Here is a 17,536-nt window from a genome sequence, read left to right on the forward strand (position 1 = left end):
CCGATATAGACATTTTTTTTATTTAATTTAACAAATATCAAACACAACACTTTTGATAAATTGTTTTTACTTATTAGATATAAATTATTAACTTTTATTCCTAAATGATTGATTTTTTTATAGATAATAAATTAGAAAAATATTGTTTATGGCCTATTGTGTTAGCTTTAGCCTTTTAAGTTTACTAATTATATTTGAATTAGCTTTAACCTTTTAAGTTTACTAATTATTTTATTTTCTTTGATGGATTGCACCTAGAATTATCTTGGTCTGACTTAACCTATGAACTTGTCAAGTTTACCCTAGACCAGCATTGCATTATAAATGATTTCTTTTGAATAACTTGGTTTTTCTCATGTTTATAGACATGTAAAAAAAATTCATTATTATATATGAGGCATGTTTAACTTTTATATTTAATAGAAATTAGCACTTATCACTCATCTAAGTAACCAAAATATCAAAATATCATGGGTTCGATTTTATCTGAAAGCGTTTTGAGTTTAAGTGGAATCGTGTACGTGGAGTGTCATTCTCCTTTAATTTTAAAAATTAGCACTTATTTGAATTTTCTTGTTTATGATTTTCAATATTAACAGTTGGTTTGCCTAAATTGTATATTGCATCTTTTGTTTGGACAAAAAGACTTGAAAGCAGCAATTAGGTCTTAATCTTTTCCATATGAATATGAATTTTCTTTATATTATTTATTGTTTTATTAATGTGTATTGTTATATTCATTATCCATATCAATGATAGGCCAAAAGTGATAATTATATGTCTCTCACCAAATAACAAGAAAATAGTATCTTATATATTGTTAGGTTTTTATGAACAACAAGTCTTTTTGAATATATATTTGTCTCTTACATTTTGTTTATGTTGGGTGAGTCTTACTTGTTGGTTGATTGGGGAACTAATACTAACCGGACTTGAGATGGTATTTAGGAGAAATCCGTTGAGGAGTCTTCGACTTGTAGCGTGCTTGAACATTTTTGATGAGGGATTAAGTGAAGTTGTTAAAAACTTGTCATCCTTGGAAGAGCTTCAAATTTATTTTTGCAACATCACACATGCAGGTTTGGAATTTGTTGGTCGCCACTGTCCGGGATTGAAATCACTCACATTTAATCAAAACGGTATGTTTCATGAATATGAGTCTGAAAATGAGGAAGCATTTGCTATAGCAAGAAGCATGCCTGAGCTGCGTCACCTTAGCCTATTTGAGAATCCGATGTCGAACAATGGTCTTCAAGTTATCCTCGACTCTTGCCATCATCTTGAATCACTTGATATTAGGTAGTGCTTTAGCGTTAAACTTGTGGATTGTGAATTGAGTAAAAAATGTTCTTCCATAAAAAGACTCCGCGACCCTCACGACTGTACTAATGATTATGAATTCAAATTCGACTCATGCATTCTCAACACGGAACCTTATCATGATTTCGGCTCCTTTGAACATTCCTTCATGTAGCGGGGTAATGGAGGCTTGGAGTTTAGATTTATTCTAAATGTTTTGATTGTGTTTTTGTTGTACCTTTACTTTTTGCAAGGACCTATCTTTGTTTTGTGTTGAAATTTGTTTTACTGCCTAGAAAAACTTATAATATGCATGTTTGAAAATGTGAAACTGCTAAATAAATAATCAGAACTGCTAAAACTTAATATATTAAAAAAAATACTAGGTTGTAAGCTTCAATCAATCATGATCATAATATTAATACATGAAACATTTATTTATAAAACATTTAGAGCTTGATGTTTTTTTGTTGAAATTTTTACATAAAATCAAACCATCCAATCATATATATATATATATATATATATATATATATATATATATATATATATATATATATATATATATATATATATATATATATATATATTAATAAATTATTTAATTTATTAATTAAAATATTATAACTATATCAATTATAAAAAATTAAATATTGTTATTATTAAATAACTTATTTCAAAACTTAATTAGTTCATGAATAACTAAATCCAAAAAAAAAATATTTTATCTCTCCCGTCTCATTTATTGTATCACTTAATTTATTAACCAAAATACTAAAATATTATATATTTTAAATTATTATTTTTTATTTTATCATTATATATTAATATTTTTTAAGTATTTATATACAAAATATTTATATCTCCTTAAAATTATCATTCATTATTATTATTTAAATAACAAGTTTTTATTTAAAAACCCTTATCTAAACGGCCTAAACGGCCATTATTTATTGATAAACTTATTTGATATAAATAAATAAATAAAAGAAAAGGAACTCACCGACCAAATCACCCAATCACACAAATGAACTGAATAAAATAATATTTTTTTCTTGATTTATATATATACGTGCTTCTTTCTCTCAAAAGCCCTAGTTTTGGTGAATAATGTTATCAATTTCTCATTCTCTCCGTTCGGCGGCGGAGTCCTCTTCTTTGACTCTCCGCCCGAGTAAAGAAGTAATGAAGGTTGGAAATTGGGTGGACTTCTTGCCGCGTGATATCTCTTTGGAGATTCTGCAAAAGGTTGGGACCATTGACAAGCTGATGAATATCCAGAAAGTAAGTATCTCCTGGTATAGAATCTGTCAAGACCCTAAACTATGGCGCTCCATTGACATTCAAAACATCAAGGATCTCCCCTACACGAGCAACAATATAGTTAAGATGGCCATGAATGCAATTGACAGGAGCCGTGGCCAATTGATTGATCTCAAGATTGAAGATTTTGGAAGTGAATATCTTCTTATGCATCTTATTAACAGGTATTCATGAATAAATCATTATTGTTGGGTTTTTTTTTCTAATTCTAGTGAAATATTATTATAAGAAAAAATCCTAAACTATCTCATAAATATTATAATCATTCTATCATTAAATCTTAGGAAGAACTTTTGAATGACCTTTAAATGTTTTGTCTTTCATTTTTTACCTTAGAATGCTTGTACCCTAATGCAATACAAGTTCTAATGATTTTCTTGAATGAATTTTTGAATAACCTTGTTTTTCTCATGTTTATAGACATGTAATTTTATTTATTTATATTTGTTGGTTGATTTTTATATTTTTATCTATTGCATCTTTTGTTTGGAGAAAGGACCTGAAAGCAGCAATTAGGTTTTAATTGTTTCCTTGTGAATATGAATTTCTTAATATTAGTTTTACTGTGTATTATTATATTCAATATCAATGTGTCAATGATAGACCAAAAGAGTTCTCAACTTCTAAAATGTTAATAATTAAATGTTTCTCATCAAATAACAAGAAAATAGTATCTTATATATATATATTAGGTTTTTTATGAACAAGTCTTTTTGGATCTATATTTGTCTCTTAAAGTTTGTTTATAATATGTGAGTTTTACTTGTTAGTTGTTTGTCGAACTGACACTAACCATGCTTGAGAGCTTGTATATTTAGGGGAAATCAGTTGAGAAGTCTTCGACTTGTAAAGTGCTTGAACCTTTTCAATGAGGGGTTAATTGAAGCTGTTAAAAAGTTGCCATACTTGGAAGAGCTTCACATTTATTATGGGAAAATCACATATGTAGGTCTGGAACTTATTGGTCGCAATTGCCCAGGTTTGAAATCTTTGACATATAATAAACAAGGTATGTTTCCTCCTGTATATTTTGATTATGATGAAGACGATGGACACAATTTTAGTAATGAAGCATTTGCTATAGCAAGAAGCATGCCTGAGCTTCGTCACCTTAGCCTATTTGGAAATCAAATGTATAACGATGGTTTGGAAGCTATACTCGACTCTTGTCCTCATCTTGAATCACTTGATATTAGGCAATGCTTTAGAGTTGAACTTGAGGAATGTTATGAATTGAGTGAAAAATGTTTTTCCATAAAGGGATTTCGCCCCCCTAATGACTGTACCGATGATTATGAATTCGACTCATCAACTTTAGATGGTCAAATTATCCATATCGGTAATGAAGGTTATTTCTATATCGGTGGTGAAGATGATTATCATACCGAAAATTATGGTGAATACAGGATCAACGACTTCTTAGGTGAGAATGTTAGTAGAGGCAGAGGAGGTAGTGGCGGTGGAGATTAGAGTTATTCTAAATGTTTTGTTTATGTTGTTTTTGTACCTTTACTTTTTCCAAGGACCGTCTTTGTTTTATATTGTAATTTGTGTGACTGCCTAGAAAAACTTATTTATGAACGTTTGAAAAATGTGAAACTTCAAACGTGAAACTGTTTGAGAAATAATTAGAACTATAAGTTTCTAGGCATCTTTCCAATTCAAGTTATTTCTTTAATCTTCTAGTTATTCTTTTAACATTTATTTCTTTAATTTTTAATTATTTTTTAAACTTATTACAGTAATTTAGAGAATGCTATAAATTGAAGTTGCATATGATAAGTTATTTTTTATGCTCTTCAATATATATTATAATTTTTAATAATAATTTTAATCTCTTTTTTATTAATCTTAGGTAGTTTTTAATAAATTAAAAATTAAGAAAATTTAAATATTTATAGATAAAAAATTGAATTAACAAAATATAAATATTCAATTTATTATACTCTTATATATTAATTATATTAGTTAATAAAATTTATTATATTAAATTATAATTTAATATATTAAATAAAAAATAATTAATAATATTTTTTAATAGAAAAAAATTAAAAATTTAACAACTCTATATCAATGAAGAAGAAGAGAGTGAAGAACTTGTGAGATATATTAAATAAGAGTATAATTTTATTAAATTTAAAATGATAAATGATTTTTTAGTATTCTATTTAACTTCTTTTTTCATCTTTTAAAATAAGCTTGAAATTATAATTTATTATTTTAACTTATTTTTTACTTAAATCTAATGAATTCTTATACTCTTTCAATCCCTCAAAATTGGGAGGAATAAAACTTATTCTAATATTTATTTTGACTCCCTTGTATTCCTTGTCCTCCCATCTCTCCATTATTTTTTTTTAAGTAATTGAGAATATGTTGTTTTTGTTAAATATTAATGAACGAAAATTAATAGATATAACAGTATTTATAGAAAATAAATTTAGTTTTGACTTCATCTTTTTTTAGCATATATTTTACTTGAATCTCGTTTAATTAATTACACATCTAGCCAGCCGCCATCAATCTCATTCTTATTATCATTTCCATATTTGAACCAATCACGTCACTTTTCAATCAAATTAAAATTCATTTATATTTGAAACAAATTTAAATTAATTCAAATTTATAAAATAAAAAATATATATGTGCCCAAATATTTTTATTTAAGAAAAATAAATAATTACAAATTTAAAATGATTTATGAACTGAAAAATATTTTAATTATATTATTTGTATAACTTCCTTAATTTAAGGTAAATTATTAATATATATTTATATGAATACATAGGATATAGTCTTCATGACCTTTCTCTTCTAAACTGATCAGTCGGAAAAAAAGAAGTAATTGAGAAAACTAATTAAGATGGAAAATCTTTCTGAAGATATCATCATGTTGATAATGAAAAAGGTTGGGGTGGTTGATATACTGTTGAATCTCCAGAAAGTGTGTCGCTCATGGCGGAATATCTGCAAAGATCCTGCATTGTGGCGGTCCATTGACATGCATAGCAATTACTCTTATCATATTATAACCTGTTGCAGTACTACGAGAATAAACCGGACAAGATATGTCATGAACGATATGATCAAGCACGCAATTGACAGAAGTTGTGGTCAGTTGATCGATATCAAACTGGAGAAACACTTTAATGTAGATATCCTCAAATACCTTACTTACAGGTATGATTATTATTTGTATTTATGGTTCAAGCTAATGGCATATATAATGATGGTTATGATCTATATATATTGTTGTTGTGTTTATAAAGATGGGCTGAAATCAATTTTGCAAGATATATATAATAGATACATGGTCATAAAAAATTGTACTTTTTGATATGAATTGCAGAAAACAGTGTTTCTGTTAGTAAATTATTGAAGAATTTGTTAATATCCTTTGAATCAAATCAATGAAGGTAATACATTGAATAATTGGTTTTTTCTAATTCTAATGGAATATTATCAAATGAAAGAATCGCATATCATATTTGTCTTATCACTTATGCCTATCCTAATAAGTAATATGCAAATTCGATCTGAATGAATGTTGTTTTTTCGAATATCAACCTAGCTAGCTTTGAATGTTTGGGTCTTTCATCTTACAAGCATTTCAATACTATAATAATAATCACATATGTTAGTAATTGTTTGCTTTATATTTATTTAGGAAAAATCAGTTGAAACGCCTTCAAATTGTATCGTGCAAGAAAGTGACGAACAAGGGATTAAGTAAAGCTACTAAAAACATGTCATCCTTGGAAGAACTACACATTTATTTTGGAAACATCACCAATGCCGGGCTTAAAAATATCGGACGCAATTGTCCTAGACTGAAATCACTCACATTTGATCATCAAGGGCGTTCTATTCCAACTGCTATAGCAAAAAGTATGCCTGAGTTGCGTCACCTTAGCCTATTTGGGAATCAGATATCGAACAGAGATCTTGAAGCTATTCTTGATGGTTGTCCTCATCTAGAATCACTTGATCTTAGGGAGTGCTTTAAATTAGACTTGTATGGTATGCCATTGGGCTTAAGGTGTTCTTCCTCCATTAAGACACTCCTCCTCCCTAATGACTCTATTGCTGATTATCAGTATGGCTCATCAATTAATCGACTATACGACACTGATGATGATGATGATGATTACCGTTACGTACGATGATGATGATGGTTCTAACTACAACTTTCATGACTTAAATTTTTAGTTTCTGAATCATTTGCCACTTAGGTTTCATGTGATATTTTGTCACTAGCTAGTTTTGGTGCTAGCTAGTCCTTTTTAATTGAAAACAGATGTTTAAGCTTTAGATAAACATGCATGATCTCATAGCTGTTTATGTTTGAATTTAGCTTAATTGGTTTATTTAGATTGGGTTGTATGTCTTTTACACATTGAACAATTATTGATATATTAACATGTTTTTAGATAAATATAATGAGACTTATTTTCATGTTTTAACCCTTTTATCATATCTTTTACATATGAAACATATTTTATAAAAAAAACAATATAGACAATTTTCAAAACCTGAAAAAATTGACGATTCTCTTTGCATGTTGGAGATTTTCAATTTTCAATATCTTCCATTCCATTTTTGCACTCTGAAAATGACGATTCTCTTTGCATGTTGGAGACTATAGACAATTTTCAAAACCTGAAAAAATTGAACAAATTTAAAGTTTGCTTGGGTCATAAAGTGAACTTGACAAGTCTGAAATTATATATGTTCATTTAATCCTAATGTGCAGGTTTGTTTAGTTGAAGTTCTGGGCTTCAGGATGTGTTCAAGGTCGACAACCTACTCTTGGATTACCATTTGGGGCTCATGCTAGGAGCCCAAATATCTAGAACTCGATTATAAATAAAATTGACATCAAGTTGGGAATGTAAAAGAACAAATTGTTCTCTATATATAAAAAAAATTGTCTCGCGTCTCTACCAACGTATATGATGTCTATCTTTAGTCTCCCTAGAACGATGACAGAAAATCGAAAGACTGAGAGAGACTTCCTATGAGGATTAATCGATTCTAATATCACTCATTTAGTTAGATGGAGCAAGACTTCCTATGGAATTATGGACATGTTTTTTCAACAAATTTTTTTGTCTAAGCGATGTTGGAGGTATGCGGCAAAAAAAAAGAGCATTTAGGCAAATGTTATTCAAAGTAATACGAAAATGATTAGTCTAATAGGTTCACTAAGAAGGTTAACGCTATAAATTAATATGGGTTGTTGAAAAGAATTATCAATAATTGGAGACAACTTATAGAAATCCAAGAATGAAAGTGAGTTGTGGAAAAAGATTATCAATAATTTGAGACATCTTTGTGAAATCTGAGATTCGTTGTGGGTGGGTAAAGGTAATTCTATTAGTTTTTTTACATTTTAATTGGTGCGAAAATAGTAGCATGGCAAAAGAGTTTATCACCCTGTGTTAGGAGTACAATTAAATTCAAAATAATATTATAGACATGTTCAGAAGGTTAATAATTATAATGCTAATATTAGATTTCGTCGTAGACTCAACAACGAGAAAAATAGATGTTAGAAAACTGATTCATCAAATCAAAGGGATAAGATTGAACCCTACCATTGATGATAGGATGGTGTGAAAAAAGTCTGATCAATTTAGCGTAAAAAAATAGTATGAATCATTAAATCAATCAGAGCTAAATGGTACCAAAATTTATTTCTTTGAAAGGTGTGTCCTCCATTGAGGATAAGATGGTGGTATTCTTAAGGATAATAAACATCAATCTAAAAGGATAGTTACAGTGAGTATGTGTCATTTATGTAGGGAGGCGGAGGAGACTGATTCACATATTCTTTTATTGCTTTTATGTTGAACCTATTTGGAGTTTATTTTGGAGCATTCTCAAAATTAATTGGGTTATGCAAGGACCATCAACGATTTTTGGTCCAAGTTGGTGGATCAATGTAAAATCGTTGGATTTATCATTTGGTGGACAATGAGGATAGTTGAGAATAGAAGTAGAGCCAACATAATTTTTAATAGATTTTTTTACCACTCTCGCGGAAATCAAGATGCATCGTGCATCTTTTAGACGAGATTATAAAAGGTTTTGAGATTGCATTTGGCCGCCCCTTTTGTATTATGAAAATGTGTTTAACCCTTTTGTTCCAAATAGGTTATTATTGCTTTGGTTTTTAGCCGTTTTGTTCCAGTTTGCTAGATGGCTTTTTGATAGTTAATACGATGGGAGAGTTAGTCCTGAGTAAGACTGTTAAAATTTCGAGTTGACTCTTAAATTTTACGATATTACGATTTCACATTAAGTTAACGAGTCTGATTTTAAGTAAACTCTTAAATAGATACTTTTACGATTTTAAATTTACGATAATAAGATTTTACGATTTTAAGAATTTATAAATAATTTCGAATTTACAATTTTATACTATTTTACTTAAAAAACAAATTTATATTTAAAAATTAAAATATAAAGTTATTATTTATTTAAATTAATTAATTAATATAATTAATTTTGTAAGTATAAGTTTTCATAGTGATATGTGCTTATTATTATTATTTTAATTAATTTTATATTAAAGTATATAATTTTTTTAAATTGCATAAGTATAAAATACTTAACTATATATATAAATAATAAAAATATATAACTATTATTTTTTCAAATTAAACTCTTACGATTTCATGTAAACTCTAGATTTTACGAGCTTACAATTAACTAACGATTTTACGTAAACTCTCGATTTTGACAGCTTGGTCATGAGCATGTTTCATGTGTGGTTTTGGTTTTTGTCTTGTTTCCTTTGAGTTTTCGTTATTGGCATCATCGGTAATTGACTGATCATGTTTTGCTGGTACTTTTTGGAATTGTGCTTCGATTCGATCTTGATTGAGTGGGAAATTTGAGGAGATGACCCCACTGATAGGGGGAATAACCGATTGTGTGAGTGCATAATTTAAATAGCGCTGGTGACCCTCTTTTTTTAATGACAATTGTACCCTTGCGTGACGCAACCGAATTTTATTTTATTTTTTTCAAAAAAAAATTTTCGTCTCGCGATTGCGTAACGCAACTGGTGCATTTTCGTTCAAAAAAAATTCATAATTAAAAATTTTTGAAAAATAAAAAAATAAAAAATTGCATCACGCAACCTCAGGTTGCCTGACGGGGCATTTTCGTCCAAAAACAGTAAAATGGGTCACCAACACTTTTTTTTTATCCTCGGCACTTTCCGCATTTCACCCATTTTTGAGGGTCATCTTCTCAAATTCCCCGATTGAGTTGGGGATGACGAAGAACGATGTTTTTGTCACTTAGTTCTCATTATATATATATATATATTTAAAATTAAAATTTAATAAAATAAAATGTTTTAATTAATAAATTAAGTAATTTGTTAAAATAAAATTTAAAATTATTAAAAAAATAAATAAAATAAAACTCAAGCAACTCTCATGGGCTATTTAGGTAAATATGAGATGGATAGTGGAGAATCTTGAGAGAAAACCCTAAAATTTTCTCTAAAAGAAAGCAACCGTTCACTCTATCTCTCTCATTTCTTTGTATGATTCTCCTTCTGAATGGCGTCATCTTCCCGATCTCACGGTCAGGGAAGAAAACCATATCGTTGGTCGGAGAAAGAGGCGTCGTCGTCTGCTGTTAAGCGCCGTCCAGGAAAAGAACTGGCTGAAACTCGAAACTGGCTGGAAGATCTTCCGCGAGATGTCACTATAGCTATGCTTCAAAAGGTTGGGACAATTGACATACTGGAGAATATCCAGAAAGTATGCGTCTCTTGGCGTAAAATCTGCAAAGATCCTACGTTGTGGCGATCCATCGACATGCGTAACACCGGTGATTTCCAGGACATGCCTTATGATCTTGTTGAAATGACCAAGCACGCTATAGATCGAAGCTGTGGTCAATTGCTTGATATTAACCTTGAGTATTTCGGTAATAACGATCTACTCAAGTATATTACTGACAGGTATATAGATGATTCTCCCTTATAGATATCCTATAAACTCATATTCATGTGGTAAATTTCTGTAATTAGAACTTTGCAGTATTTGTCTTTGTAAATTATTGAACGAATTGTAATGAAAATGAGTTTTAGTACTAATTTATATGGGTAAATCCTAATGTCAGAATAATTTACAAGAATATTTGTTCTTTAGTCTAATTGAATGAAGCTAAAATGAGTTAACAATATCTAGTTCAGTCACTTCGAACTTGTAATGAAATACTGTCAAATGAAAGGAACTTAATCTTATAGAAGTCTTAAACATAATGTGTATTGTCCTGAGTTCATAACGAATCTTCCTGTTCCTAGTTTAAGATAGTCTTCCATCTCCTGGTGGATTGAGGAAAGATCAAACTCAATTTTGAATGATGTTGGTTTGCTTAAATTGCATATCAATTACATCTTTAGGGTGGACAAGAGGATCTGAAAGCAGCAATTGGGTCTTTTTTTTCATTTGATTGGCTTATTATAGACTATATAGTATTTTTTTTTAACTATCTTTTTCTTAAACATGATTTTCTATATTTTTACTGTTTTATTGTTGTGCATCATTGTATTCATGTCAAGAATAGGCCAGAGAAATGCCAGCAACCAAATCAGTCTATCAGTCCTTCATATTGATAATCCTTTGCTTCTCACCAAATAATAAGAAAATTGTATATTCATAGGTTTTTGTGACCAGAAGGTCCTTTTGAATCTCTATTTTGTCTTTTTTATTTTGTTCATGAGACATGTTTGACTTGCTGCTTGTTTGGGCCCTTGGGGAACTTACATTGACTTTCTATTCAGTACAAATCAGCTGAGACGTCTTCGAATAGTACTGTGCTGGGCCATTTCAGATGAGGGAATAAGTGAAGCTGCTAAAAAACTACCATATATGGAAGAACTTCATATTTATTTTGGGAACATTACAAATGTAGGTCTTGAAAATGTTGGGCGCAGCTGCCCGAGTTTGAAATCACTGACATATAATCAACAAGGGGTTGTGTTGCCTCTAATGGATTCTGATGAGGATGAAGTTGATCTCAATGTTGACGCACTTGCTATCTCAAGAACAATGCCTCAGTTGCATCACCTTAGCCTCTTTGGGAATCAAATGACGAACGAAGGCTTGGAAGCCATTCTCGACGCTTGCCCTCATCTAGAATCACTTGATCTTAGACAGTGCTTTGGGATAAACTTATCTGGTCCATTGGGCAAAAGATGTTCTTCATCCATTAAGGCACTCCGCCTTCCAGATGACTCTACTTCTGATTATGAGTTCGACGCAACAGTTTACAAAGGATGTGGCTATAATTCATATGATGATGATTATCTTCCTGGATTTTCTGATACAGACCTAGTAACCGATGATGATGAAGACTACGCCTCTTTAGGATATGATTCGTTTGATGACAATGAGAATGTCTCCGATGTAGACTTCTTATGAAGGAAAAATGAAATAGGTACGCACACTAAATATTTCATTTCTGCATCCTTTATATAATGTTGCCTCTATTTTATTCATTTAGCCAAAACCATTAGATGTACATAGAGTTATGTTTACGTGAAAAACATTCTTCACTTATGAAGATGTACATACATATGTTGTAGTAGTAGGTGGATTCTGTGGTTCATTTCCCCCTTGGAGCACTCTAAATATTTTGTAGTGTATATGTTTTTTAACTAAGTTTACTTATCAGTATTCTGCTATGGTATTTTTTTCATAAAAATAATAATAATATTTTTGCTATGGTATATTTCAAGTCCCTTCTTTTTTTACTGTTAAGCTTGTGTTTAGTGTTAATATAGGTGACTGACTTGCTTAAGCTGTTGCTTATGTCTTTTCATTTATTAGATGAGTGAAAAATGAAGAATATTTGGAGAGAAATTGATATATGGGTTGTGTTGTATGAACAGCATACTTCTACTCATCTATGGACAAAAGTAAGATCAGCTTTTTGTGTCAAATTATTGAGTCTTGAGACCCTACTACAGCCCCTTACACTGTTATATATAGATGGGACTGGAAGTCCCTTCCACCAAATTAATGGTGGATTCCTTTTGGTGATTTTTTCTTGTGTAATAAACTAAAGACAAAACTAATACTCTGTATCCCAATTGATGGCGCCACTAAAGAATTTGGCCATGTTTGCCCATTCACAAGAAATTTTTAGGATTGGTTTGATTCAGGGTTATTTGAATAACGAAGTGGTTATTGCCAAATAACGTTGTTTGATATAGGTTATGTTGATAGGTATTTTAGTAGAAAGCCATTCATGTAATGTTTTTTTAAATAAGATATTTTAATATTTAGTTGATAATATGAATGATGTGATTTGAGTAGATTATTGATTCTGATTAGTAAGTTATTTAAATCAAACATTAACCTAACCAACATGTATTATATATTATTCACCTTAGACATTAAAGATTATATAAAAAGAATTAACAATTCTAATCATTGGGTAGAGTTGGCTACTGATAATACATAATACATGTTGGCTTTGTTAATGTTTCAGCTCGATATAACTTTTTGTTTGTTTGTTTGCTTGTTTGTTCAGGATCAGGGTTTTTGGTTTAGCTCGACTAATCCCTAGGGGAGGCTAGCATAACAGCTTACCGCCATTATCATTAAGTTACTATGTCGAGTAAACGTTTGAATATGTACATAAGATGTGATGTGAAAACTTTTGAACTTTTTTTGGTTTTTAAGTTTTCTCTTTCAAACTCAGTTGAATTCAATTACTTTGTGTCAAGTTTGCTCTTCATTGATCCTCTGAGTTTCAAATGTTTCTTCTCACCATATAAAAAGAAAATGGTATCTTGGATATTTATTGATAGTTTTTTTTGTCTTTTTCGATCTATATTTGTCTTTTTGCATGTTTATCTTAAACCTATAATCACTTGATCTTAAGGTAGTGATTTAGAATAAACTTATCTGGTTCATTAGCACTCTACTGATGATTTTGAGACTCTGTGAGAAAGTTTATGTTTGAAATTGGTAAGTTCCTTGCATCAAATTAATGGTGAATTCCTTTTGGTGATCTTTTCTTTTGTTAAGATATAAAAGTAAAAAAAAATAATTAAATTTAAACAATAAACTAAATTAGTTTAAAAAGAATGAACTTTTTTTAATTTGATTTGAAACATAATTTAAAAGACTAATATTTAACTTTTAAGAAAAAACAGAATAATATAAAACTGATTTTAAATGAGCTCATTATTTTTGTTTATATATATTTATGTTACAATAATGTAGCTTGTTTTTATACAGATCAATTAATTAAACTATAAATATTTTCATTAATATAAAACATAAGCATTTTTGAGAAAATTAAAGAGAACTAGCATGACAGTCATGGAGTCAAATTTTGTCTGATGGATTCGAATTCGTGACATTTTAGTATCTTAAGTCGACTCTTACTATTGGGCTACCTTGGTGGGGTGTTTTAATGTATTTTTATGATCTAGTTAAAATGACTAAGCGCGTTATAAGTCGAAGATGTGGTAAATTGCATGATATTAAGTATTAACCTAATGTATTTAGGTAAAAATCGATCTTCTCACATGTATATTACTGACAGGTATATATAATAATTCTAAAATCCATTTCACATATTCATGTGTAAATTAATTTGATTAGGACTTTGCAGTGTTTGTCCTTGTAAATCATTGAAAGAATTGTAATGAAAATGAGTTTTAGTACTAATTTATATTGCTAAATCCTAATGTCAGAATAATTTATCATATTCAGGACAAGCACTCAGTGATAATTGAATGATGTTGGTTTGCTTAAATTGCATATCAATTACATCTTTAGGTTAGACAAGAGGATCTGAATTCCGAAAGCAGCATTTAGGTCCTTTTTTTCCATTTGATTGGCTTATCATAGACTATATAGTATTTTTTTGAACTATCTTTTTCTTGCAACATAATTTTCTATATTTTTACTGTTGTATTGTTGTGCATCATTGTATCCATGTCAATAAGGCCAGAGAAATTCCTTCATTGTTCATGGTCTTTTGAATTTTGTGACAAATCTAAAATATTGATAACCCTTTGCTGAGACTGTGTTGGTACAATTCAGATGAAGGATTAAGTGAAACTGCTAAATAGCTACCATCTATGGAAGAACTTCACATTTATTATGGGAACGTTACAAATGTAGGTCTTGAAAATGTTGGGCGCAGCTGCCCGAGTTTGAAATCACTGACATACAATCAAAAAGGGTTAAGTTGCCTATAATGGGTAATGAAATTGATCCCAATGTTGATGCACTTGCTATGTCAAGAACAATGCCTCAGTTGCATCATCTTAGCCTCTTAGCGAATCAGATGTCGAACAAAGGCCTGGAAGCCATTCCGCTTGCCCTCATCTAGAATCACTTGATATTAGACAGTGCTTTAAGATAAACTTATCAGGTCCATTGGGCAAAAGATGTCTTTGTGAAAAACATTCTTCACTTACAACATACATATGTTGTAGTTGTATAGGTGGATTCTAGTGTTAATATAGGTGACTGACTTGCTTAAGTTGCTGCTTATGTCTTTTCATTTATTAGATTTTGAATGAAAAATGAAGAATGAAGAATATTTGAAGAGAAATAAATATATGGGTTATTTGAACAGCATACTACTGCTACTTAATATATATATGGACAATAATAAGATAAGCTTTTGTGTCAAATTATTGAGCCTTGAGACCCTACTACAGCCCCTAACACTATTATATATGGATGGGACTAGAAGTCCCTTCCACCAAATTAATGGTAGATTCCTTTTGGTGATTTTTTCTTTTGTAAACTAAAGACAAAACTATTTATTTTGATCAAATAAAATTGCCAAACTAATACTCTATATCCCAATTGATGGCTCCACTAAGAAGATCATGTTTTCCCATTCACAAGAGATTTTTAGGCTTGGTTTGATTTAGGGTTATTTGAATAATGAAATGATTATCGAAAGGTATTTGAGTAGAAAGACATTCCTGTAACAAATATGTACTGTTTTTTTTAATAAGATATTTAGTTGATAATATGAATGATGTGATTTGAGTAGATTATTGATTGTGATTAGTAAGTTATTTCAAATTAGTCCCAAGTAACTCACATCAAACATTAACCTAGCCTACATAGCCTGTATTATATATATTATTCACCTTAAGACATTAAAAATTACATCACCATAAAAACAATATATAAAAAATTAACAATTCTTATCATTGAGTAGAGTTTGCTACTGATAATGCATAATACATGTTGGTTTGGTTAATGTTTCATCTGGATATAACTTAATGTTTGTTTGTATGTTCAGGATCAGGGTTTTTGGCTGCATAGCTAGACTAATATCTAGGGGAGGCTAGCATAACAGCTTATTGCCATGTATCATTAAATTATTATGTTGAATAAACGTTTGAATATGTTCACGAAATGTGCTCTTTCCATCCATTTTTTTAAGTGTGATTAATTCCCGTGGGTTAACCACATAACCCGCAAACACACTTAATTATTTAACTAGGTGCAGAATTTGTCGTCTAACGGGCTCGAACCCAGGACCTCAGGAATGATGTGGATATTTACCTCTTTTTGCCGTTAGGTCTTTAATTTAGGTTAATTTGAGGTTTTTGTTTGTATATTTTACAAACAAATTATACTCTTTGAATGAATGCCAAAAACATAGAATTGATTGGCTTATGATATACTTTTTAGGGATTATCTTTCTTGAACATACACATGATTTTCTTCTATATTATCATGATTTTCTTCTATATTACTTATACTACTAAATCATCATATTCATTAATAACAGGCCAGAATAATCAGCAACCATTCATTGATCCTTTGAGTTTCAAATGTTTCTCACCATATAAATAGAAAATGGTATTTGTATATTGATAGATTTTTTTTTGTAAACAAGTCCTAACTTATAAATGATGTTAATTAGTTATATTTTGGTTAGGTTTAGTTTTAATTTTTTTTATTAATTTTTTTAATTAAAAGAGAACTAACATGACACTCCCCCATGACACTCTACTGTCATGGCCTCCGCCTAAACTCAAAACGTTTTTAGATGTAATTGAACATGATGCATAAACTTATATTTAGTTTGATTTTTCAATTTTTTATAATAAAGATGTCTAGCGGATAATATAGATTACCGTAAAAAGAAGAAACTAAGGCCTCGTTTGATCTTTGGGTTATTGGGATAAAACTCAGGTTTTATCCCAAACCCCAACAATCACAACTCAAATCAATCATTTTATTAATTAAAATATTAAAACTATCCTTTAATTAAATTTAATATTATTTTTATTAATTACCTTAAATAAAAATTAAAACCCCATCTAAATCTAACTATAACATATCATATTATTTAGGATAACATTTAAATTTTAAATAATTCAAATAAATAAATAATTATACTAAAAAATAAAATTTATATATTTATTTAACAAATATTAATTAATTTATAAAAATACTTCATCTAAATTAAATATTTATAAAAAAAACTATTCTAACTTTTTTTTTATATATAAACTAACTATAAATCATTATTCTAAATAAATATATTAACTAATTTAAGTTAAAAAAATATGAACCGAGATAATCTGATATTTGGGTTAGTCTAGAAAATGAGATCAAATCTGATTTGGGTCAGAGAACCTGAATCATATCTTATATTTGATAATGAATAAGTGGAAAATGAAATTTGAGAGGATGGGATAAGATAGAAATAGGTAAAAAATTAGAAGGGTAAAACTGGAAGAAAAAATAAAAACTTGGATTTTTACCTAATTTGATCAAACATGGGTTTTTTTTAGAAGAAACTCAGGTATTATCTTTATAACCCAAAGATCAAACGAGGCCTAAAGGTAAAATCGTCCGATAATATAGATTTTATCGCGTTTATCGAT

At 29.4% G+C, this 17,536-nt stretch overlaps 4 protein-coding genes across 5 annotated transcripts; all 4 read left to right on the forward strand.

Moving 5' to 3' along the window:
- The first annotated feature begins 937 nt into the window (after positions 1 to 937).
- LOC124912695 (putative F-box/LRR-repeat protein 23) lies at positions 938 to 1,303 on the forward strand. Its single transcript, XM_047453343.1, has one exon. The coding sequence runs from the start codon at positions 938 to 940 to the stop codon at positions 1,301 to 1,303; it is 366 nt and encodes a 121-aa protein (XP_047309299.1).
- Positions 1,304 to 2,409: 1,106 nt separating this feature from the next.
- LOC124912696 (putative F-box/LRR-repeat protein 23) lies at positions 2,410 to 4,092 on the forward strand. The gene is made up of 2 exons (XM_047453345.1): positions 2,410 to 2,786; positions 3,441 to 4,092. Exons 1-2 carry the CDS (start codon positions 2,410 to 2,412, stop codon positions 4,090 to 4,092), a joined length of 1,029 nt encoding a protein of 342 aa, XP_047309301.1.
- Positions 4,093 to 5,485: 1,393 nt separating this feature from the next.
- On the forward strand, positions 5,486 to 6,788 carry LOC124912697 (putative F-box/LRR-repeat protein 23). The gene is made up of 2 exons (XM_047453346.1): positions 5,486 to 5,802; positions 6,290 to 6,788. Exons 1-2 carry the CDS (start codon positions 5,486 to 5,488, stop codon positions 6,786 to 6,788), a joined length of 816 nt encoding a protein of 271 aa, XP_047309302.1.
- Positions 6,789 to 10,119: 3,331 nt separating this feature from the next.
- LOC124911905 (F-box protein SKIP19-like) lies at positions 10,120 to 13,346 on the forward strand. Of its 2 annotated transcripts, none has more exons than XM_047452436.1 (3): positions 10,120 to 10,606; positions 11,432 to 12,087; positions 13,186 to 13,346. In XM_047452436.1, the coding sequence occupies exons 1-2, from the start codon at positions 10,200 to 10,202 to the stop codon at positions 12,069 to 12,071; spliced, it is 1,047 nt and encodes a 348-aa protein (XP_047308392.1). In that variant the 5' UTR covers positions 10,120 to 10,199; the 3' UTR covers positions 12,072 to 12,087; positions 13,186 to 13,346. The 2 variants fall into 2 exon arrangements, with proteins under 2 accessions (XP_047308392.1, XP_047308393.1); XM_047452437.1 differs by having other exon boundaries at positions 13,192 to 13,346.
- Positions 13,347 to 17,536: the final 4,190 nt, after the last annotated feature.

Source organism: Impatiens glandulifera, chromosome 8 (genome assembly GCF_907164915.1).
Source record: "Impatiens glandulifera chromosome 8, dImpGla2.1, whole genome shotgun sequence".
In the NCBI taxonomy this organism is placed as follows: Eukaryota; Viridiplantae; Streptophyta; class Magnoliopsida; order Ericales; family Balsaminaceae; genus Impatiens; species Impatiens glandulifera.